The 25748-nt window shown below is 41.0% G+C and overlaps 1 protein-coding gene across 7 annotated transcripts in view; it reads right to left on the bottom strand.

Annotated features, from left to right (window-relative positions):
* Positions 1–25748, bottom strand: part of CDK5RAP2 (CDK5 regulatory subunit associated protein 2) — a 186339-nt gene that overhangs the window by 148118 nt on the left and 12473 nt on the right. For all 7 annotated transcript variants that reach the window (XM_081275219.1, XM_081275223.1, XM_081275220.1 and 4 more), the window contains exons 3-5: positions 24791–24858; positions 4037–4147; positions 151–227 (exon numbers count right to left, since the gene is read on the bottom strand). In XM_081275219.1, coding sequence (XP_081131345.1) covers positions 151–227; positions 4037–4147; positions 24791–24858 — 256 coding nt within the window. The remainder of the gene's footprint in view (positions 1–150; positions 228–4036; positions 4148–24790; positions 24859–25748) is intronic.

Below are 25748 nucleotides of genomic sequence, written 5' to 3'. Positions count from 1 at the left end.
AATTAGTAATTAAATAAAACCAAAACTTCCTTGGAGTCCTTGGAGGCCAATCAGAGAACAACTGGCTTAGAAAAGCAGTTACTGACCAGCCTAGCGCCCGCCGTGGAAAGCCCGGGTGACCTCCCAGCTGGGCAGCACGACCGTACTCACGAGGCTTTGATGAGCAGCTGCTCTCTCTCCTGCAGCTCCCGCTTCAGACTTTCTACTTCCACCTTGAGCTCGATGTTCTTCCAGATGAGATAAGGAAAGAAAAGCAGCAGCGTTAAGACTCGAGATCTCATCGGTGGGCGCGCCGCCCCCCACACAGACAGACCCTGCAATGCTTTAACAGCAGATGTTAGATTTGAAGCCCTCATTAGCCTCAAGGCACAGGGAAAAGGGAATTATTAAACACTGGTGGTCTCAAAAGAGAGCCCTGGGTTTCTCTAGACTTGGAACAATTATGTAAATGCTGCAAGCTTCTAACAGCCAGAGCATTCAAATATCGAGGCATAAATGTCATACAAGTGAGGCTGATTTAAAAATTGTTTGCCTTCCGCCAAGCAAATTTACAGTTTGCTTTTACCATTCCAGGCAATTACTTCTGGTTGTTTACAATCATGCATGTGGTGGTTGTAGCAGTGAGAACATGCTACAGCTTAAACAAAATAAATAAAACCTGGGAACGGGTAAGTGGGAGACCACATCATAGTTTGCCTGGCTTAGATATAAGATTTCAGGGTACTCACAAAAAAGCCACACCACATGGAGCAGGCTGACACTAAGGGACAGTGTTCTCCAACCAGCTTTCTCTTAATTGACGGGAACAAAGTGAGACACACACCATCCTCACACACCACAACTCACGTGAGATTCAGACAGGGTCTTAGACAGAACACAACATGAGACAGTGGAGCAAAGGCGGGCTTCTCAAACCTATCCCCTCATGTATCCCAGAGAGAATGATGAGAAGAATGCATGCAGCAGAGACAGGGGTTCAGAGTACAGAGTTCGCATTCCAAGATTCCTCTAAATTCACTCTCCTGTTTCATTTTAATAATTAATGACAATATTATATTCTACTCCATGACACATGTATTATTTCAACTAAAAATAACCAGTCAGATGTGGTGGCATGCACCTATAATCCCAAAGACTAGGAAGGCTGAGGAAGGAGGATCACAAATCCAGCAAGATCCTCATCAATTTAGACCCTGTCTGGAAATTTTAAAAAGGACTGGGATGTAGCTCAGTGGTAAAACATCCCTGAGTTCAATCCCAAGTACCTAATAATAATAATAATAGTAATAATATTAAGAGTTATTAATAATTATAATCTATCGTTATTATTATTTCCAGTAAAATTTAGAGTCACAGAGGACATTGCTCCCTTCTTCCTGCCAAGCAGTTCTGAGGGAATGAGCACTCCAAGTTAAAAGTACTAATAAAATGGAAGTCTTGAACATGGGACCAGAAGGACCCACAGGTTCAAATTCCACCTGTACACTTCCCCAGAAGGAGACCACAGTCAGCGGACACTCGCTTGTTCACTCCTTCCTGTTGCAGGCACTTCCCCTGGGCCTGTGACAGAACAAACAATGAGGACACTGGAGCAAACAAGACCGCCCCAGGCCCTGCCTTCATGCTCACAGAAGGCACAAATCTGGAGATGCGGCCTGTGCCTGTTCTCCAGCACGCGGTCAGGATGAGAAAGCCATGCTCCGCCTCTCAGACCCCTCGAGTGTCAAGTGGAAAGCACAAAGCCCACGTGCCTGGGGGCTCTGAGGACTGACTCAGCTGGCACAGGAAGTCAACATTACCCTCTTCACTGTGCACAACAGGAACTGAAGATGTCACCTATGAGGCAGAACTTTTTCTAAAAGAAACTGACTTTTGCAATAGGCCAGGACACTGAGTGCCTCAAGTGTGGCTCTATGGAAACTGCAGAAACACCCTCCAATGCAGCGTGCCCTTCCCAACTCTCACAAAACAGAGCTGCAGGGACCGAGTGGACTGATATGTTCTAAGAGCTCTGTTTTGTGATGAGCCAAATGGAACCCAACCTAGCAGATTTAAACATGAGACCCGACATGGCCAATATCTTAAGTTATAAGCTTATATAAATGATAGTGATTTCCAAACCAAAAGTCAGAACATTTTCTAAGTATAAAATGGACTATTATAAGGCTATAAAAAATGAGAAGTTCTTAAACTACCAAGAAAAGATAAATCTAAGTGTTGGGCACAGTGACACATGCCTATAATCCCAGAGGCTTTGGAGGCTGGTGCAGGAGGATTGCAAGTTCAAAGTCAGCCTCAGCAACTTATCAAGGTCCTAGGACTTAATGAGACCCTGTCTCAAAATCTTTTTTAATAAATAAAAGGCTGGGGATATGGCTCAGTGGTTAAGCACCCCTGAGTTTAATCCCTGCTACAAAAAAAAAAAAAAAAAGAAACAAACAAACAAACAAAGATATCTAAGACATAATTAAATGAAAAATACAAGGAACCGGGCAGAACATGCTTGTTCTTATGTATAACAGGTTTACTCATACACATGCACACACACACACACACACACACACACACACACACAATCGATCAATCATATTGAGTAGACATAGGAGCCCTTTTCAGTGTGTCCCTTTTCTGTTTTATGAGTTCTGAATCATGTGCACCTACCCACATAGTTAACTGGGAGGGAGGTAACTGTATCAGTCCATCTACACAGACAACAGGGAAAAAAACAGGTGAAGCAGCATGGTACACTGAGGTAAGCATACCTGCACTCAAAATCTGCCTCATACCTCGCTAAATGATATCAACCAAGCTACTGATCTTCCCTGAGCATCTGTTTCCTCCCGTATAAGATGAGGATAACCTCCACTGCACAGGGCTGTCCTGAGATGCCCAAACACCCAAGATGGTGCCGGACAGGTGCCTGACAGTGTGGTTTCCAATAACCCCAGAAGTTCCAAGATGCATGGCCACAATACTTACACAAAAAAGGTTTCAAACTACTGCTTTTTCTTTCAAATTCTGATTGCATCACCATTCCCTTCAAGAAAACGGGACAGCCTTGTCATCTTTGCACCCCCACCCCTATGAAGAAAGAAAACTGTGCCTTCAGGGACAAGGGAGATTTTCAATTCCTGCAAATGACAATACAAGCTCTCTTCAAGAAAAGCCCATTTATGCTCCTCCACTGACATTCAAGGAGAGTTGTTTTTCCTCCTTCAAAAGTTTCCACTGGTATAAACTTCAGAGGAGAAAAGATGGAATAATTCCCAGGCCAAGGGCTAATCTACTAGAAAAAGCTAAAAACAGGGGGCACCGAAATATTGTTTATACTCCTGTCTTTTCAAGAAAGCCAAGTTCTTTTTTCAACTCTCAGAGCCAAGGTTTGTTTTCAGATAAAGACATCCAGGTCAAGACTTCAAATAGGAATAAACTTTTTTTTTTTTTCCTGACAGTTCTAAGCAAGAGCTTGAGAATACAGAAGAGTCAAATCACAGGAAAAACTGACAATCCTAACTTGGGGTGGCCAGAGGAAGCCTCGATAAGACTATGCTGATAATTATCCAGCACTGACCCCGTGCCGGAGCTTTCCATCTGTCATCCCTTTTTAATCCACACAAACAACTCTATGACACAGGGATTATCACTCAACTCTGGAAACAAGCCCAGAGAGCTAAAGTGACTTGCCTGAAGTTACCCCAGTTAATTGGTAACAGTAGGACTTAAATCCAAAGCCATTCTATCATTCCACTGCCTGCTTCCAAGTAAATAATTATAAAAAGGCAACTGAGATAAAAAGACAGTGGCTCAGAATTCTGACGTTTGAGAGAGAGTAAAAGACTTCCTTAAAATTAATCATGTACCTATTTGCTTAACATGAGGGTCAGCCTAGTATCTTTATGCTCCCTGTAATCAATCCAAATCGAATGCTAGCGTCTCCATCTATTCATGCCAACTCTAGGAACAAAATCAATCAAATATCTGCTTGGAATGACTGTGAGAACAGACACAGGGAAGACAGTAGAAGTGGGCCACTCACAGTTTTGTAGACGTGTTCAGTGGGGCCATCAAGTTCCTGTTGCAGCCTCTCCTCAAGGAAATAGATACGGAGCTTCAGGTTAAAGTTTTCTTTCTTCAACTCAGTGATTTGCTGGAAAATGAGCACAGAAAGGTTATCTAAGGCAAACAAAAGGCAGAGCATCTAACTGATGAGTCCTATATTAATCCCCACAGCTTCTAAGGCTACAAAATGAATTCAAATGTTAAATACAGAGAGTTTACCTTTGCTACAGTAATATCAACCCAGAAGATTAAGTAGGTCCCACCAGCCAAATTTGAGCATAAAAATGAATAATGATAGAAATGAAGAACAACTAAATAAAAAAAAATTCATGAGTCCACATGATAAGACAGAATGAGATGGGGAAGGAAGAAAGGAAAAGGGGAGTCTCCTTTACAAAAGAAACCCAGTTAATAAATGAAGAATAACAGAAAAAGAAAATCACTATCATGCAACTTCTAAAGCAATGATTGATTCAGGTAATATAAGGCATTAGGCGAAAAATCACTGGAGAACAGGATATCAGTCCCAAGATATCCTCCCACAGATGGCTTAGTACCTACAAATGAAAAGGTACCTTTATAACTTAGAATCTTGCATGTATCAGCTTAATCAAGAAAATATATCTAATATCACATTGATGGGACAAACTGACATCATGTGTCTCCTGAAATAAATCACTGAGAGCAATTAATTCTATCTAAAGTGCTCCTTTCTATAACCATTAACCCAAATCTAATGAAGAGGAGTCAATCAGACAAATTTAAGTTGAAGGACATTCTGCAAAACAACAGACCTCAACTCTTCAAACATCTTGATGACAATCTGAAGCGAAAGGTGTTAGAGGTTAGAAAAGCATGAGTGCTGCATGCAACTGAATCTCAAAAAATGTTATAGGATGATAATAAAAACTTGATATCAGGTTACAGCATTCTGATCTTGTAGGATAACATTCTAAGAGACCCGTGCTGAAGTACTAAAGGGAGTGTCATGATATCCGTAACTAACTCTCCCTTGAGTGGGGAAAGAGGACCAAAAGGGAGAACACAAATCTAAGAATTATTAACTGTTCAATCTGGATGAAGAATCTAGAGTGCTGTATCATTTTACAACTTTACCATAAAATTTTGAAATTTGTCAAAAATAAAAGCTTGGGGAAGGGGGGCGTATGAAGAGGACTGATCCTGAGAACCTATCATGTCTAAAAGCACTGGCCCACATCTGGTGTCCAGAGTCTCTCAGTCCTGAAACACACCATGAAAGCACACCCTGCTGCTGTACCCATGATCAAAGACCACACCACCAGCCAAGAACTGGGACTCCTACGCTGTGGTGTCTCCAGTGACTATAATCTGTCACTAAACCTCACTGCCAAAAGAAAATATTTGATTGGTTTGGTTGGTCTGCAAGATTTGCTGGGAGGGCTAACCTAACTCCAAGAACAGAATGCGCACTAAAGCACCTCCCTCAAATGTTTATATCTGCATGCTTAAATAGCTAAATCTTCTCCGAGTCCTTCCACCGTCCCCCACATTCTTCTTCTCTGCTTAATTTTTTACCTTTGAGTCTCTGCCTTATGAAAAAGATACCCTTGTAGCACCACAAGAAAGAGAATGACAGAGGCACAGGCTAAGCAGGGACTGAAAGTCAGTCCAGGGTAGTGGTTACCTTTAGAGACAAAAAGTGGATGGCATTTGGAAGGAGCCACAGAGTACTGAATCGTCCATTTCTTGTCATTGGTGATGATTACAGTATATGGTCTTTCTTTGATAAGTCATTGAACTAGTCACACATGTATATGTTCCCATATGTATGTCATATGTCATACTTTTAAAAGTTTTTGAAGTCAAAAAGTCCATGGTTAATTTAAATTATTAATGGGGCTGGGGTTGTAGCTCAGTGGTAGAGTGCTTGCCTAGCATGTGTGAGGCACTGGGTTCAATTCTCAGCACCACACATAAATAAAATAAAGGTCTCATTGACAACAACAACAAAATTTATTTTAATTTAAATCATTAAAAGTCAACTAGTGGGCTGGGGATGTGGCTCAAGCGGTAGCGCGCTCGCCTGGCATGCGTGCGGCCCGGGTTCGATCCTCAGTACCACATACCAACAAAGATGTTGTGTCCGCCGAGAACTGAAAAATAAATATTAAAAAATTCTCTCTCTCTCTCTCTCTCTCTCTCTCTCTCTCTCTCTCTCTCTCTCTCTCCTCTCTCACTCTCTCTTTAAAAAAAAAAAAAAAAAGTCAACTAGTGGGGGCTGGGATGTGGCTCAAGGGGTAGCGCGCTCGCCTGGCATGCGTGCGGCCCGGGTTCGATCCTCAGCACCACACACCAACAAAGATGTTGTGTCCGCCGAGAACTAAAAAATAATAATAATAAATAAATATTAATCTCTCTTTAAAAAAAAAAGTCAACTAGTTCATCATTAAGTAAATTATAATATATCCACTCAATGTAATACTATAAAGTCACAAAAAAAGAGTGAGAGACCACTTGGCTTATTCATTATTATCAAGATGCACTGTTAAATAATACCATGGCATAGATTCTATATGACAGGTTACTATACAAGGCAGGGGAAGGAGGGTGTAAGTGGGGAAAGGAAAGATGTTAATCAAAGGGACAAAGTTTCAGTCAGAATAAGCTCTAGTGATCTACTGCACAGAATGTGACTATAATTAAAAACACGCTGTATATTCAGGGCTATGAATGCATGCTTACTGGCTTGATACAATGGCATTCATCTGGTAGTATGCTCTATACCCTTTTTATCTCTTGAATTTAAATTCCTTAATAAAAAATAAAATAAATTTGAAGTAATAATAAATGAATACAGTCTTTTTTAAGACTATTTGTGTTATGTAAAGAGAGCTGATGTTTTACTAACCCAGTGTCTGCCCACACTGTAAGTCATGTGTCTGTTGTCCCCTTCCCATTCACAAAGTCGCTACTCAAGATCAGTTCTCAGCCAAACCAGAAAGACGAGGGGCTTTGTGACAATACTAAGTTCAATGTACACGTTACACACTGAATCCTAGACATGCTACCCCTTCTGAGCCTTGGTTTCTTCATTCTAACATATGGATAATAAAGTTGAGTTCAGGTTTTTGTGAAAAGAAGATAAATGCATTTGACTATATCAAAAGGGAACACCTTTTAAAGGCCTAGGATATTTCTAAGAGGTAAAACCATGATCCAAGCCACAGGATGAATAGTCTCAAAATGAATAGAAAGATATAGTCTCAGTCAAGAAATATAAAAGAGAGCCAAACAGAAATTTTTAGACTGAAAAATACAAGAACCAAATAACAAGTTGAGTAGATGGGCTTAAAAAAAATGGAGATGAACTTGAAAAGAGATCAACAAGAACCCTCCAATATGAAAACAAAGGGAAAAGAAAACTTGAAATAAATTAGCCCAGCCTCTATGACAACGACCAAAGATCCAACATTCACCACAATGCCTGAAAAAATAGATGAAAAATTGGTGAAAGAGTGCAGTACAGAAAAAATATTTGAAGAAATGATACTTTTCAACTTTCTGATTTTGAAAAAGGCATAAGATATGCAGATTCAAGGAGCTTACTAAACACTAAACAAGATAAGCTCAAAGAAACATACCCTCCTCACACATTGATGAACACTGAAGACCAAAAACAACTCTCGAACGCCTGAGGAAACTGACGTATTACACATGGGGAAGGAATAATGATTCAAATGACAGCTCACCTTTCCTTCAAAACTACAGGGGCTATGTACTCCACATATGTATGATGTGCCAAAATACATTCTACTGTCATTATAACTAAAAAGAACAAATTAAAATTATTTTTTAAAAAATACAGGGGCAGGGGGAAATATTAAACTGCTCAAAGACATCACCATGCAGAATTTTATATCCACCAAAAATATCCTGAGAAAGAAAGGTAAAATGAAGACATTCTCAAATTAAGGGAAAGCAAATAGGTGCATTGGCAATGACTGTTCTGAAAGAAATGATAAAGGAAGTGTTTCAGATTGAAGGGAAATGATACCAGAAGAGAATGCAGAACTCTGGAAATGGAAGAAAGAGAAAAACAAATGGTAATATCTGGATACCTAGCTCTTTAAAACATTTATATATGACAGTTGAAAACAACATTGTAAAAGGATCAGGTAGGGTTTTCAGTGTATGTTGATATAATACCTATCGGAGATGAGCAGTAGTAAAGCTCCTTGTATGTGTAGATGTGTGTAGTAATCTCAAAAGTACCGACTTAAAATTTGTAATCTTTTTAAATAAACTATACAAAGAGATATGTTCCAAAAACAATTACATAAGTCTAAATGGAATACAAAATAATTCAAATGATCTAAAAGAGGTTTGAAAAGGGAAACAGAAGAATAAAAAATAGGTCTAAATCAAAACACTTTCATATATATTAAATGTAAATGGAATAAACACACCAATTAAAATACAGAGATTGTAAGAACAGATTTTAAAAATAGTTTTATGCCACCCACAAGAAACTCACTTTAAATATAATGATAGAGATAGGTTAAAAGTAAAAGAATAGCTGGGTGCAGTGGCACATGCCTGTAGTCCCCACGGCTCAGGAGGCCAACGCAGAAGCAAAAGTGAAGCACTAAGCAACTCAGTGAGACCCTGTCTCTACATAAAATGCCAAAATGGGCCAGGGATGTGGCTCAGTGGTTCATGTCCCCAGGTTCAATCTCCAATATCCCCCCAAAATAAATAAATAAATGAAAGAATAGGAAAAAATATATTCCATGTGAACACCAAATAAAAGAAAGCTCAAATGGCAATTAATACCAGAAACTGTAGAGTACAAAGCAAAGAGAATTATTCAAGGACCCAGAGGGACATTACATAATGAAAACTCTAAGGTCCTAATGTACACAAACCTAATACCATGCCTTCAAATTCATAAAGTAAAAACTAATAGAACTGAAGGAGGAAATGGACAATAACTCAAGTATAATTGGTGGTATCAATACTCCTCTTTCATCAATCCACCAGCAGAATCTGACTTACATTTATAAAATACTACCCAGTAACTCAAGCAAGCATGGAACACTTGTAAGATATCCTGGGTCGCAAAACAAACTTTAACAGATTTAGAAGAACTGAAACCAAACTATGTTCTCTGACCATAACGAAACTAAACTAAAAATCAATAACAGAAAAAAAACTGAACAATCTACAAACACTTGGACATTAAATGACACATTTCTAAACAATTCATTGATCAAAGAGGAAGCCTCAAGGGAAATTAGGAGACATTTTGAATTAAACAAAAATGAAAATACAATATATTGAAATTTGTAGAATGCAGCTAAATCAATGCTCCAGGGAAATTTATACTATCAAATGCTTTAGAAAAGAAGGAAGGCCTCAAATCAATCTAAACTTCTACCTTGAGATGCCAGGAAAAGAGCAAACTGAACAGAAAGCAAACTGAGCAGAAAGAAAGATACAATAAACTTCAGAAATCACTGAAATGGAAAACAGAAAAACAATGGAGAAAAATCAATTTTAAAAGCAGGTTCTTTCAAAATGATCAATGAAATTCATATAACTCTGGCAAGACTGGCAAAGAACAAAGAAGATACAAATTACTAATATAAAAAATGAAAGAGGGCTGGGAATGTGGCTCAGGAGGTAGTGTGCTCGCCTGGCATGCGTGCGGCCCGGGTTCGATCCTCAGCACCACATACCAACAAAGATGTTGTGTCCGCCGAGAACTAAAAAATAAAATATTAAAAATTCTCTCTCTCTCTCTCTCTCTCTCTCTCTCTCTCTCTCTCTCTCTCCTCTCTCACTCTCTCTTTAAAAAAAAAAAAAAAGAATGAAAGAGGGCTGGGGCCTTAGCTCAGTGGCAGAGCGCTTGCCTAGTATGTGTTAGGCACTGGGTTCGATTCTCAGCACCACATATAAATAAATAAAATAAAGGTCCATCGACAACTAGAAAAAATGTTTTTGAAAAAATGAAAAAGGGGAAAAAAAGGGGAGAGAATTGAACAACAGCAGAGGAGGTAGAGAGGGAAGATGGGAGGGGAGGGGAGGGGAGGGGGGATAGTAGGGGATAGGAAAGGTAGCAGAATACAACAGTCACTAACATGCCATTATGCAATAATGTGAGTATGTAACAGACGTGATTCTGCAATCTATGTTTGGGGTAAAAATGGGAGTTCAAAACCCAATTGAGTCTAATGTATGAAAGATGATATATCATGAGCTCTGTAATGTTTTGAATAATCAATAAAAAAATAAAGAAAAAAAAGAAAAAATGAAAGAGGGCTGCAGTATTGCTCAGTAGTAGATCACTTGCTTAGCATGCATGAGGCCCCGGGTTCAATCCCCAGTACCACAAAAAGGAAAAACAAAAGATGAAAGAGGACCCATCAACACAGATCCATGACAATTCATAAAGAAAGAAATACTGCACATAACTCTGCACATAAATCAGACAACTTAAATAACAATTTCTTGAAAGTCACAATTTTTCAAAATTCAAATAAAAACTAACTTGATGTATTTTTTTTAGTTGTAGAACACAATACCTTTATTTTATTTATTTATGTGGTGCTGAGGATCAAAGCCAGTGCCCCATGCATGCAAGGCAAACCCTCTACCACTGAACCACAATCCCAGCCCTTGATGTATTTATTTTAAAATTTTATTTTGTACTTAAAAGTCTTATTAAAAAGAAAACTTCAGATGTAGATGATTTTAGTAGTAATTTCTATCAAATCTTTAAAGAAAAAAAAACAATACCAAGTCTACCCAATCTTCTCCAGAAAACAGAAAATGAGGGCCAGGCATGGTGGCGCATGCCTGTAATGGGGGGCTGAGGCAGGAGAGTCACAAGTTCAAAGCCAGGGCTAATGTTGTGGCTCAGTGGTAGAATGCTCGCCTAGCATGTGTAAGGCACTAGGTTCGATCCTCAGCACATAAAAATAAATAAATAAAATAAAGGTATGGTGTCCAACTACTACTGAAAAAAGTATTAAAAAAAAAAAAAAGTTCAAAGCCAGCCTCAGCAACTTGGTGAAACCCTAAGCAACTTAGCGAGACTCCGTCTAAAAATAAAAAGGGCTGAAGATATATCTCAGTGGTAAGCACCTCTGGGTTCAATCCCCAGTACAAAAAAAAAAAAAAAAACAGAAGATGAGGAATCTTTCCCACATGTTTGTATGAAAGCAGCACTACTCTAACACCCAAACTAGAAAGAAATATTACAGGAAAATTGTCCACCAAAGCCTTCATGAACATAAACAGAAAATCTTCAACTAAATTTTGGTAATCTGAGTAAATTTATTTATGCATTATGAGTGGACTTCATCCCTGCAGTACAAAGCTAATTCGCTACATGAATGTCAATCCACGTAATCTACTGCTGTGGTTTAGACGTGGTGTCCCCCAAAAGCTCATGTGTGAGATAATGCAAGAAGGTTCAGAGGAGAAATGATTAGGAGTTGTAGGAGTGTTGACCCAACCAGTGAATTAATCCCCTGACAGGGATTAACTGAGAGGTAACTGAAGTGGTAGGGTGTGGCTGGAGGAGGTGGGGCATGGGTTGCGGCTTTGGGGTACATACTTGTATCTGGCAAGTGGAGTCTCTCCGCTTTCTGATCAACATGTGAACTGCTTCCCGATCATCATGTGAGCTGCTTCCCTCTGCCACTCTCTCTGGCCATGATGTTCAATCTCACCTCGAGCTCTGAGGAATGGAGCTGGCCTTCTATGGACTGAGACCTCTGAAACCATGAGCCCTCAAATAAACTTTTCCTCCTTGTTCTGGTCAGATATTTTAGTCACAACAGTGAAAAATCTGACTGAAACATCCCCATACCAACAGAATAAAGAATAAAAAATAATATGATCTTATTAATAGATGCAGAAAAAGCATGGGATAAAACCCATTCATTGGGGGGGGATTATATCAAACTATTAAGTAAAGGAAATTTCATTAATCTGCTAAGGCATCTACAAAAAAAAGCCATACATCTACTAAAAACAATACATGTTTAACTAAAGATAAAAAAAAAAAACCTGAATTTTTTATCTGCCCTAAAGTCAATAATAAGGAAAGGAGATCCACTCCCACTATTCCTGTTCTACATTGTATCTGAAGATCTGAACAGCAAATGTGACAACAGAAGAAATACAGATGGTAAATAGGTGTAAGAAAAGATTTTAAACACCTCAGCTTTTAGGGAAATACAAATTAAAATGACAATGAAATGCCAATACACACCTATTAGAATGGCTAATTTTTTTTAATTGACCATACCAAATGCTGATGAGAATGAGAACAAATGGAAACCTCCTCTGCCCATAGGAATGCAAAATCACATTCATGCCAGAAAATCCTTTGGCAGCTTCTTACCAAAAACCTACAATTACCATGTGACTCAGCAATACTAGATGTTTATCCTAAAAAAAAAAAAAAAAATAGGAAAACCTGAGGTCACACAAAAACCTGCACCCAGATGTTTACTGCAGCTTTATTATTAATCATGAAAGCCTGGTAAGAACCCAAATGTCCTTCACAGGGTCAATGGACAAATAGTGCACATTGATAATAGGAAAGTCCTCAACTACCAGGTCCCACACAAGGACATGAAGGAGTTTCAGAGACTTGTGGAGACAAAGAAGCCAGTCTCAAAAGAATGTCTACTGTGTGATTCCATTTAAGTGGCATTCTGGGAAAAGCAAAATTATAGGGATGGAAAAACAGAACACTAGTTGCCAAGAGGTTTGGGGCAAAGAGAGGGTTTGACCGCAAAGAAGCACCAGAAGAGACTGTCTTGGCAGTATGGAACTGGTCTTTATTCTGATTGTGGTGACGGTTACATGAGCCTAGAACTGTCCACATACACACCAAAAAAAAATACCTTGATTATGATAGTAATTAATACACATTTGCCAAAATTCATAGAACACTTAAAATTGGTGATTTTATTTTATGTGAATCATATCTCTATAGTTCTTTAAAAAGATAACTAAAATGAAATATAGAAAAATGTGAATAGGCTTGGGGATGTGGCTCAAGCAGTAGCGTGCTCGTCTGGCATGCTTGCGGCCCGGGTTCGATCCTCAGCACCACATACAAACAAAGATGTTGTGTCCGCCAATAACTAAAAAATAAATATTAAAAAAAAATTCTCTCTCTCTTTCCCTCTCTCTCACTGTCTCTCACTCTCTCTTTAAAAAAAAATAAATAAATAAATAAAAATAAAATAAAATAAAGAAAAATGTGAATAGCCACACTGGATGCTAGTACCTCTCCACATATATACACTCATTGGGCATTTTTCAGCATTTTAAAAAGTAAATTTAATGGCATATAATATTTTTGAATGAACATGGTTTAGGACTGGATTAAAGAAAATGATAAGCGTATTCTACATTCGGTGTATTTTCAGACAGTCTGCCCTTGGCCCTCTCATTAGCACTGCTTAAGATTTCAATTTTGTGGCTAACAAGAACAGCACAAGAAACAATTGGTAGGCTCATTAAAGCCTCCTCTTAAATGTTTTAAGGAAACAGCACATAAAACATTCATTCAAACAAAAAAGCCTATCCCACCAGATGCTTCCTATAAAGAAACCTTATTCTATTACTCAGCTACCAATAAAATATTTATGGCAGTTGCTTAGAATACCCACATTGTACATAATGCTAAAATTCTTCTTAACACTTGAAGGAATATTTGTCCTATTTATAGGTAAAGAAGTTTAAAAAAACATAAGAGAAAAGCAAATATGCCTTCAGAAGGTCACACAAATGCCAGAAAGGCCCAAATGAATAAAAAGAAACGCAAGCAGCACGTTTTCCACGTGGCCGGCCATCAGCTAGGCGCACCATCACTTCCCAGTTTCCTCTGCTGGGCTGGGGACCCTTCCAAATGCTTCCACACACCCTCTACTTTCCCATCACAGACATGGCCACTCTGCCTGCACCTTAGTTACTGCCTTTCTAGCTACCCCTCTCAGAGATGGGGAGACACAGCCATCTTGCACATTCCAGTCAAAAACACAACAGCCAATGGATGGATGGACAGACACCTAAGAATTTCTCATGGAAGTATATGTCTCGAGACCCACATGGGCTTCAGAGTCAGGTCAGTCTATATCACTGTCCTGCTTAAACCTTCCATTGTTTTCTCACATCACTGTTAGAATCAAACTCCCTGCCACAGCCACAAAGAGCTACAAGATCTAGCTCCTGCTGCCTCTCCAGCAGGTTCACAGTGTTCCAGCCTCACTGGCCTCCTTTCTGGTCCTCAAAAGCCAAGCCCTTGTTGTCCTTCAATGTTCTTCCTGTAGCAAAAGCCAGGTGGCTGGGTCTCATCCCTCCCATCTCAGCTCAACTATCACTGCCAAACCACCCGGTCTCAAGTGGTGCCCATCTCTCCCCACCATGTCACTCGGCAACACACAGCTCTTATTTTCTAACAAGAACTGTTCACAATCTGTATTCACCTTATTTATTTACACGTTTCATTTGGGGGTAGTGGGTAGTACCGGGGATTGAACTCGGGCACTTGACCACTGAGCCACATCCCAGCCCTATTTGGTATTTTAGAGACAGGGTCTCATTGAGTTGCTTAGCGCCTTGCTTTTGCTGAGGTTAGCTTTGAACTCACAATCCTCCTGCCTCAGCCTCCCAAGCCACTGGGAGTACAGGCGTGTACCACCACACCCAGCTTACATGTTTCTTATTTATTATCATGTTTGTTCCATGAATATAATCCCTCCTTGGGCAGGAACTTAATCTTTCATGGCTGTTTTCTCAGAGGTTTTTAGCAGAGAATTGGGAACACAGTAGACACTCGACCAACATTTGTAAATGAGTGAATAAATTAATGAACAATGCAGATGACCTTACTCAAGTTCACTGTGCACCTCAGTTCTTTCATCCATAAAAATGGAATTATAAAAATGCCTATTTCATAGAGTTACTATAAGAATTAGAAGAAAGGAACCAGAATGTTTAGTAGCGTACCTAGCACAGCATAAGAATTTAAACCACATTAATATTTTTCTCATGTGTACTTTTCCCTTTACGAGAACAAGTTTAAGAGAGGAAAAGAAACTTGAAGTGGAAGAATTGAAAACAACTTACCACACAGTAGGAATAAACACCCAAAAATATAAAACCCACCAAGTATGACTTAGAAACATAAGCTCAAAAGTCAGCCCAAGCAAGGGCTATGTCTGCCAATCCCAGCCTCGGAGCCCAGGGGTTACTGTGGGCTGCAGCCATCTGAAACGGAACATCCCAGCATGGTTGAGGATGCTGCTTTCTGAAGCTGGAGAGAGGGAGAAATTTTACAGGACTCCTGGTCAGTCGTTCTAACTTCTGTCCCCAACTCCTCCTACTCCCACTCTGTCAAAAACCTAGCCTAGCCTCATGCTCCATCCAAAAGGGAAGAAAAATTCAAACCCACACCATAAAAAAGAATCGGGCAGGGTTCGGTGGCACACAACTATAATCCCAGCAGCTTAGGAAGCTGAGACAGGAGGATCACAAGTTCAAAGCCAGTAGCAGCAAAAAGCAAGGCACTGAGCAACTCAGTGAGGCCTTGTCTCTAAATAAAATACAAATAGGGCTGGGGATGTGGCTCAGTGGCTGAGTGCCCCTGAGTTCAATCCCCAGTACCCGCCCAAAAAAAAGAATTAGGGCAACTCCAACCAGCCCTGCCTCGACTGAAATCTAAGCAAGCTGCCTAACTCTGGGTTTTAGCCAGCTTTTTCAGTGCTGTGACCAAAAGGTCTGTCAAGAACAATTAAAGGAGGAAAAGTTTATTTGGGGACTCATAGATTCAGGTGTCTCAGTCCATAGATGGCTGGCTCCATTTCTTAAAGCCCAGGGTGAGGCAGAACATCATGGCGGAAGGGTATGGTGAAGGAAAGCAGGTCAGAACATGGCCAGCAGAGAACTCTGTTCAATAGGACAAAATATGTATCCCAAAGGCACACCCGGGGACCCAGCGCCTCCAGCCATACCCCATCTGCCCAGAGTTACCATCCAGGTAATCCCTATCAGGGGATTAATGTACTAAGTAGGTTTAAACTCTCATAACCCAATTGTTTTACCTCTAAACTTCCTTGCATGTTCTCACACATGAGCTTTTAGGGAACACTTCACATCTAAAACATAACACTCTGGCTATCATCTTCACCAGCTTGCAAGAGCCTGGGCTCCAAAGCAGAAGCGCCCCCCTACCAGATCACCTTTCCCTAGACAGCAGAGCCAGCAGCAAGGGTTCTGGGGGCAGCAGAAACTGACTCAACTCCCAGGGTTGCTACTTGTGAGTCCTGTGACCTTGGGAAGACTATTTAACATCTTAGAACCACTGTTAACTCTTCTATAAAATGAGGATAAAATCAATTACCTCACAGGGATGTTCTGACAACTAATGAGCTAAGCACCTGGCACAGCCCAGCACTTAGCAAGCAGTAAACATGGTGTGGCTTTAAAAAGGAATCCATGTCTCACTTCAGCTGATCTTTGGGTTGCCAATAATCTTTCACTCTCTTTGCAAGTACAGAAACTGTGAGACCTCACCTAGGCAAACAAAAAAACATGCAGTCTTGCTGTCCCAAATCCAACTGTGGTAAACAAGACTGCACGTAAGGTAGTTCTACCAACACAGTCAAATGAGGACAATCTGGAATGAGTTTGTGAGGCCAACATTGTCCCTGGTGATCATCAGGAACACTGTTACTAGGCAAATATCTATTTACTAACAAACAACACTGTAGCAATAACAAATTTTTTAAATGGAACCCAAACAATGCCTGGCATATAATTGCCTTATGAAATCCACTCTTTTCATAAGCTTTTCAGTCTCTGATCAGGAATATACCTTTTTATAGAATTATAACTGAATTTGTGAGTAGGAGCAATAGTAGAATGAATCGAACATTATTACCTTATGTGCATATATGACTATATGACCTGTGTATCTCTACATCATGTTTGAGAAGTCATACTCATTTATGTATGATGTGTCAAAATGCATTCTATTTTCATGTATAATTAGAACAAATTTAAAAATATAATAAAAAATAAGTGAACTCATATATTCCATTGCTGTCACTAAAGATTACATCTTAAGTATTTTTCATATTGTTGCAGAATTACACTTAAGTATCACTTAAAATGACTGCACTAAAAAGCCCAGTGAATTGATTAAGAGTTACGTAACCATTTCTCTACTGAGCACTAACTAATGGACTCTGAGTGCTGCAGCAGGAACTGTACAGGCTTCACAATCAAAAAGACAAGGTTTAACTTGACTTCTTTTAGCTTCTCAGTCAAATCAAGCTCATGGGCAAATCATTCATCTTTTCAACCTCAGCTTCCTCACCTGTGAAACACCCTCAACCAATCTTGTTACAGGAAGTCAGCAATGACAAATGTGAAACACAGTTTCCCCATTCCCAGTGTTTCACAGTTATATACACAGTGTGGCAACAAACACCTTCACGAACAGATCTTTTCCTTCCACCAGGTTGTTTCTTTAGGAGACAATTTCCCCCAAAATAGATTACTGAGCTCAAGAGCAATTTTATTTTTAAGACTATTAAAATCTGTTTCCAAATGGCCTTCAAAAAGATTGTAAAAATGTACTCTGCCCAGGCCACCATCTGGCCAGGGTTTTGGAGGGCATGGCCAGACGTGCAGAGGTACAGGGACTCAGGAGTTCAATCTAGTGAGCAAAGGCCAGGCTCCCACACAGACCTATAAGTCCTCTAGTCACCACCAACAGCCACCCCAGCCCTGGGCCAAACCTATTCCAAGTGCTGGACTCCGTCCGCAAAGCCCTCTGTGTGCAGAGGGGCTGCGACCTCACTGCCAGCTACAGACCTGTTCCTCAGCGTCTTCCACTGCTCTGTTCACCCCCATTCTTCCTCTCCTGGCTTATTCCAAAAAGCCCCCCACCCCAGTCTCCCACCCTCACCTCGCCTGGCCCTCCCTACTGCTTCCTCTCCTAGGACCTTGGCTCCGCAGGCCCCACCCTCATTACCAACTGTTTCCCTCCAGCTTCCCTGTCTCCAGACACTTTATTAACGCTAATCACAGCAGACACCATTGACTGAAAACCTCAGAGGCTATCCCTGTCCTGGCAGGGTATTTAAACCTCATCACAAGCCTGTGAAATAAATATTATTTTTCTTACTTAACAGATAAAGCAATCAAAACTTGAAGATTTATTATCTCGTGCACCCATCCAATCAACCCATGTTTGTTAAGTGTCTACTATCTTGTTGGGTTCAGGGTTGAGTACTAGACATACAGTAAAGACAGACATGTTAAGCAAGCACATGAATAAAGACAGAAAAATAAACTATCATAAAATCCACGGTAGAAAAGGTGCCAAGTGCTCCCTAGAACAGAGAACCCGAGTGCAGGGAGTGGTGGTTAGCCTCTCTAACCAGGTTACGTTAGAGCTGAGACGTGCAGGTCCGGGAGCTGACATTCGAGGAAAGAGAGAGAGGTGTCCTGTCAAGAAAGTAGGACATGCTGAAGGCCCTGACACAGGAACAAGCTGGTGTGGCCAGGCAGTTACAGGGGAGAGAGGAACATGCAGAGCTCAGAGAGACAGGGAGCTCCGACTACTGAGGACAGGACCTCAGGGGTCATGGCAAGAAATTAGGGATTTTATTCCAAAGTCGAAGAAACATAAAAAGACCAACAGAAAATTAAAACTGATGAGGCAGCCCCTGAAGGCAGTGGCTACAACAGACTGACCTTCCGACTGGAGCGCATGCTAGTGCTCACTGAATGCCCATTACATGCCAGGTGACACGCCGGGTGGGCACTGTACATACCACAGCTCATGAAATCCTCACGTGACTCCGAACAAAAGACTCTATTAGGCCTACTTGATGTGAGGTTCTGGAAGCCACCAAGGCAAGGCCACAAGTCAGTGAAGACCTACAACCAGCCAGACCTCCAATCAACTAGACCTCCAACCAATCCTCATCATGTCAAGTCCACGTTGCATCTACCCATCACGGTGCTTCTGAAAGCTTCAGGGCTACACAAACGGGAAGGGTGGGGGTGCTCTCTGATAATAAGAAACTCACAATACGGTTATTACAGAGCAAGTTTAAAGATGCAAATCTCCTTGTCAAAGCGGGTAAGACACTCCAAGTTGACCAACTGTCTCAACTAAGAACAAAAATCTTCAACAAATAGGAGTAAGAACCTCAATACAAGAACATAGATACCTCTGGGTAGCTGGGTATGAGACAAGTCAAGCAAAGGACAAGGACAAAGAGACACAGGTGGGGAACAGAAACAGACAAGTGTTTCAGCCCCATCTGGCTAAGGGTCTCCCCGTCCCTTACAGAGGAGGCCACTGAAATCAATCCTGCTCTGAAATCTACTGTTTGTTGCATATGATTTATATTTGAAACCTCTGACATCCCCAAATCCCATTTCCAGGAATTTACCCTAAAAAAAATAAAATAAACAAAACCATATCACAGTTTTTTGTTTTAGTTTTAAATTGCTTCTTTTTTATATGACAGCAGAATCCATTCTGATATAATTATACAAGCATGGAATATATCTTATTCTAGTTGGAGTCCCATTCTTACGGATGGACATGGTGGTAAGATTCACTGTATTGTTTTCATATATGTACATGGGAAAACTATGCCAGATTCATTCCACTGTCTTTCCCTTGCTTATCACCCCCATCCCTCCATTCTCCATGTCTACTGCACTTCTATTCTCCCTCTCACCGACCCCCTTATTGTGGATTAGCTCCCGCTTATCAGAGAAAACATTGAACCTCTGGTTTTGGGGGACTGGCTTACTTCACTTAGCATGACAGTCTCCAGATCCATCCATTTGCTGGGAAATGTCATAAAGTCATTCTTCTTTATGGCTGAGTAATACTCCACTGTGTATATATACTACATTTTCTTTATCCATTCATCTATTGAACAGGTACTAGGTTGGTTCCATAGCTTTACTATTACAACAGCTATAAACATTGATGTGGCTGCATCACTGTAGTATGTTGATTTGAACTTCTTTGGATACATCCCAAGGAGTGGGATAATGGGTCAAATAGTTGTTCCATTCCAAGCTTTTTGAGAAATCTCCATACTGCTTTCTAGAGTGGCTGCACCAACTTGCAGTCTCACCAGCAATGTATAAGTGAACCTTTTTCCCCACATCCTCTCCAACACTTATTACTTGCATTCTTGAAAATTGTCATTCTGACTGGAATGAGATGGAATCTCAGTATAGTTTTAATTTGCATTCCTCTAATTGCTAGAGATGTTGAACATTTCTTCATATATTTGCTGACCATTTATATTTCTTCTTCTATGAAGCATCTGTTCAGTTCATTTGCCCATTTATTGATTGGGTTATTTGATTTTATTTGGTGTTAAGTTTTTTCAGTTCTTTATACATCCTGGAAATTAATGCTCTATCTGAGTTTCAGGTGGTGAAGATTTTCTCCCATCCTGTTGGCTGTCTCTTCACGCTCACCTCATACAAGACAAAGGTGCCAATAACATATTGGAGAAAAGACAGCCTCTTCAACAAATGGTGCTGGGAAAACTGGAAATCCATACATAGTAGAATGAAATTTAACCCGTCTCTCAGCCTGCACAAAACCCAGCTCAGAGTGGATCAAGAACCTAGGTATTAGACCAGAAACCCTGCACATACTAGAAGTAAACATAGGCCCACACTCCAACATATCAGCACAGGAACTGACTTCCTTAATAAGAAAAGCATAGGAAGTAAAATCAATTATCAATAAATGGGATGGCATCAAACCAAAAAGCTTCTTCACAGTTTTGTCTGTAATTCTGAGAAACAAGAAACAACCTGAAATGTCGAACAGTAGGCAATTATGTAAATTGATTCAATCTACCATTTTAATATAAGCCTTTATGAAATATTACACAGTCACTAAATAATGCATTCTATCAGTAATGAGATGGAAAGCTAATGATGTCACTCCCTGTCAAAGGCCAAAACCAAACTCTTCTATATATTGATAAGGACAATCATGTGGACTGGACATGTCACACCAAATTCTGGGTCTTCCTCATTCACAGAAAAAAAAAACAACTTTCTTTGTATTGCAGACTGAACCCAGGGTTACTCTGCTATTGAGCTACATTCAATCCCTTTTTAAATTCTGTTTAGTTTTTATTTCAAGACAGGGTCTCATTAAGTTACCTAGGCCCTCGATTAAGTTGCTAAGGCTGGCCTCAAACTTGCCATCGTCATACCTCAGCCTCCTGAGTTGCTGGGATTATAGGCATGTGCCCAGCTTCAAAAAAAAAAATTTTTTTTTTAAAGAGAGAGTGAGAGAGGAGAGAGAGAGAGAGAGAGAGAGAGAGAGAGAGAGAATTTTTAATATTTATTTTTTAGTTCTCGGCGGACACAACATCTTTGTTGGTATGTGGTGCTGAGGATCGAACCCGGGCCGCACGCATGCCAGGCGAGTGCGCTACCGCTTGAGCCACATCCCCAGCCCTTCAAAAAAAATTTTTAAAGAAAGAAAGAGTATCCAGAATAGGTCACAGCAGATAAACTCAGGCCTTCACAAAATGTGCTTCCCAGGTCTCCTCCAGCCAGGGAGCTCCCCACATTATCCTCTAGAAAGAACTGATGAGACAAGGTCTCACAGAAGACTGAGATGGCTCACTAACTTCCCACCTCAGGGCCTTCCCCAGCGACCACATCCTTGGTTAACAAAGACCCACAGGAAGCAGCGTGTGGTTCCCATGTGTCAGTGAGTACTGAGGCAGCACAGAGAACACACCAGAAAGGACTTTTTGTGCCAGAAGACCTGGGTTCAAAGACTGAATAAGTCTCATCCACTCTGGGCTTCCAGCCTCCATGTGTCCATTGAGGGCTGGCTAGATGACATGGTGCCCGAGCTCCTCCAGCTGATGTCCTGACCCCACCCCACACCTCTGGACTCCACGCCCTGAGCTCCGGCATTCCTCCCTCTGGTCCACACCACCACAGCAGCCTTTCACCTCATCATCTGGCCACCAGCCTTCTCCTCTCCAAAACTTGCTCCTCACAATCGCCAGAGTGGGTCATCTTTTGACAGCACAATTCTGGCCCTTTCCCCCCACAATTAAAATCCATCACTGGTTCCCTTTCACCTTCAGGACAAAAATCAAACAAAGCAGCATAATGTTCAAGAGCCTGTGGGATGGGACCCCAGCCTGCTTCACAAGCCCAGGGCATGAGCAGTGCCCTAAACTCACCATGCCTGCCCCACTCTCTCATACCACACATGCGTCCTGAGAGGGATGCTCTCCCAGCCCTCTCCACCTGTCCAGTCCTGACTTGTCCCTCCTGCTCCTCCAAGAAAGCGTCCCTGAATCCCCCAGCAGGCCCAGACCCGACCCATGCCCCTCAGGGCCTGCACTTCCACATTTCACCAATGGACTATTTTTTTACCCATCTTTCCAACTAACACCGAGTGTCTTGGCAGGGAAACTTACCTGGTCTTAATCCACTGCAGGTTCCCCCACCCTGGTTGTCAGCCTGGCACAGGGATATTTTGTGAAAACATTTACTGAATAGATAAACCCTGAGCAAAACCATGAGAGGGCCTAGGTCTTATTAGACTCTAGCTAAATGCAACTGCTCATGTTTAGATATCAGTCATCTGAGACTAGATAGGAATCATGAAATTCCTCTTCAAAACAAAAGTATTTCAGTCCCTTCTTTAATATGTGCTGACTCTAAAATTAGCTTTAGATATTACAAGTACTTTTTATAGGCACCCCACAGAAAGTTCAGACTATCACCACACAGAGATCTATGACCTGAGCTACGAAAATGAAGCAAAGGCCAAAGGAAAAATTTCAGTGACCTATAAAGACCTGAAAGGGAGATACTGAGAACAGTGTGGTCATTTCAATTTCAGCTGCAGAATTTGTCTTGAAAATGTACAATAAAAAATATTAATACCATAAAAACCTAACAGCAGCCAAAGGACCACAGTCATAAAGAAAAAACATAAATCCTAAAACATACTGGCATAGAAGGCTCTTTTTCACCTTCAAAAAAAACTGGATATAGACTGTCAAGAGCAGTCTGAACAAGTGAAACTTCCATCACATGGCAAAGTGGAGAAAAGTGACAAGTATAATAATAACAATAAGAAAAAGAAGGACAAACAGCCACACAAAGAACGCAGGAGGTGCTGGAATGCATGCTGCCCTCATGAAGCTCCCAACAGCCTTATAAAGTAAGGCTACTATCAAGCCCATGTTAAAGGTTAAGTGACAGGCCCAAGGTCACTGAGCAGAAGTGCACAAACATAATCTGACCCCAGAAGTTGTGGTAGGACCCAGGCAGCATGGACACCTCTAGAATGGTTTTGCCACACTCATGCCCAGCCCTCAGTCTCTCCTCCATGTAATAAAGAAAGTTAGATTCAGGATTCCTTCCCATTCAAAAGGCAGGCAACGAAATGCACAACCAAAATTCTACCATTTTGTTAAACTTTAACAGTGCCCTTCAAAAATAATCACCTCCTTGCAAAGCTGCTTTAATAGTAAAGTAATATATATAGTTTAACACTTTAAGTTCCCAGCTCAGAACAAGAACTCGATAAACAGTAGCTATTATTACTTTTATGATAAAACAGGAACAATCACTTAAAAGTAGAGTAGATTTTAATTATACACAATATGGAATAATCAAATCTCATGCATTTGAGGCCCTAGACCCACAGCATAGATCGCATTGTACAGCTGAAATTATAACAACTCAAAGCTCAGAAATTACATGTTTCCATTAGAGATCTGACAAGTCATTTCTTCAATTGGTCACTGGTGGTTTGCAGATAACTATTAGCAGTAATGAGTATTCTAAATTAAATTCAGAGACAGCACCACTCTGTTCTGTAAAGACAACTGGGAGAGAGAAACATAATTGTGGCGCGTCCTTCTCTCTGTGTCCTCCGTCTTCTCTCTGATAAATATCTCCTGTGTCTTGCATAGTATGGATTTCATTTGGTTACAAATGAAGAAGGGTCTAATTCTTCCCATGATAAATGAGAGCATAGAGCAGGTAACTTGTTAAAGAGAATTGGAATTGGGAAAATAACCTTATTTTCCTGATACCTGACAACAAAATCCCTCGGCTAACAAATGAAAGACACAGCACTGGAAGACATTGGCACACAATGACTCCTTGGTGCTGTGTGCAGGCTGCTCGTGGCCCACTCAACAGCGACCACGTCTACAAAATACCAGGGGGGTGCAAGGCACCGGAAAGAATAATGGTTCTGCAATCACTAAAAACATGGAATCCAATTCCAGCTCTGTATCCCCTCACATATCATATGACCTGAAACAAGTCTTTCCCACTCTTAAGATTCCTTGTTTGTAAAGTGGAGATAATACAAAATACCTGAAGAGTTGAAGCAAGGACTAATTAGGAACCATAAATAATGTGCCTTATGTTACTGCAAGGCCTTCGACAAATGCTAGCTACCCTCAACTGTGCAATATGGAACACCCTCATCAAATACCCAAAGCTGGACCTGCAAGTGGCCCTCATATGAAAGGCTGACTGTGTGCATATGGAACAGGAGCACAGAGAATACACAGTCCCCAGAAAGGAGCTCTCTCCTGGGTCTGGTTGGACAGCGGCAGCAGGCTTGATCTGTCAGGAACAATGATTTGGCATCTCCACTTACATTCTCAAAGTCCTTCATGTTCCGTACTCTGGTGGGAGACACCTTTTCTTCTGACACTTGTGGGAGCTCTAGAAAAAGGCAAAACAGACAGAAAACGTCATGGCATGCAAACTGCCCAACATTCCCTTTAAGGCCTAGAGCCCCGAGAAGACAAGAATAGCTTCCACATGTGCCATGCTGGCGCTTCCTGCCTATTGTGATTTACTGATTTAAGTCTAGGGAAAAAGCTCTAAACCATTTTATTTCAACACTGACAAGGTACTTAAACTATCCCCAGTGTAACCATGCATTTCAGAGGATGAACGCAAAAAGTACAGCAGGCACACAGCACAGCAGATTGTACTGACACGTGCTTCCTCAACCTCTCAAGTCAGACTCTGGAACAAAGTATGGCTAACGAACTTGATAGCAGGGGCTGGCCAATTTCTCCTAAAAACACCAGACAATGACCATTCTAGGGTTTGCAGGCTACAAACAAAGCCTAAAATCTGTCACAGCTACTTGATTCCTGCAATAGCACAAAAACAGCCACAACCAACTCATAACAATGTGGTGCGTTCTAATAAGAGTTTACTTCCTAAGTCAGCTAATGGGTGCCAGCAGTCAACCCCTGCTTTAGATGAGTACTGACTTTTCCAGCACCCAAGTTTTTCCACAACTTAATTCAACAAACACTTAGCAAACACCTGCTCTGCACCAAGCACCATCCTATGTGCTGGGGGAAATGATGAAGACAAGATCCTGCACCCAAGGGTTCCCACAAGGGGGCAGAACAGAGAGGACAACAAACTGTGAGCATGCTGAGCCAGCTCCTGGAACTTTGCAGATATTGAGTAAGCGTGTGTGGAGAAAATGAACGGATTCACTCTCCCAGCAAAGATGCGCTGAGAGCCGACTTTCTGCTAGGCAGTTTGGGATGTGGCCACATCAGGCAACAAATGGAGCTGCTATTCAGAGG

The sequence above is a fragment of the Spermophilus citellus genome (assembly GCF_964194105.1).
Source record: "Spermophilus citellus genome assembly, chromosome: 2".
NCBI lineage: Eukaryota > Metazoa > Chordata > Mammalia > Rodentia > Sciuridae > Spermophilus > Spermophilus citellus.
The sequence above is the reverse complement of the archived record's forward strand: the minus strand, read 5'-3'. Positions and strand labels throughout refer to the sequence as shown.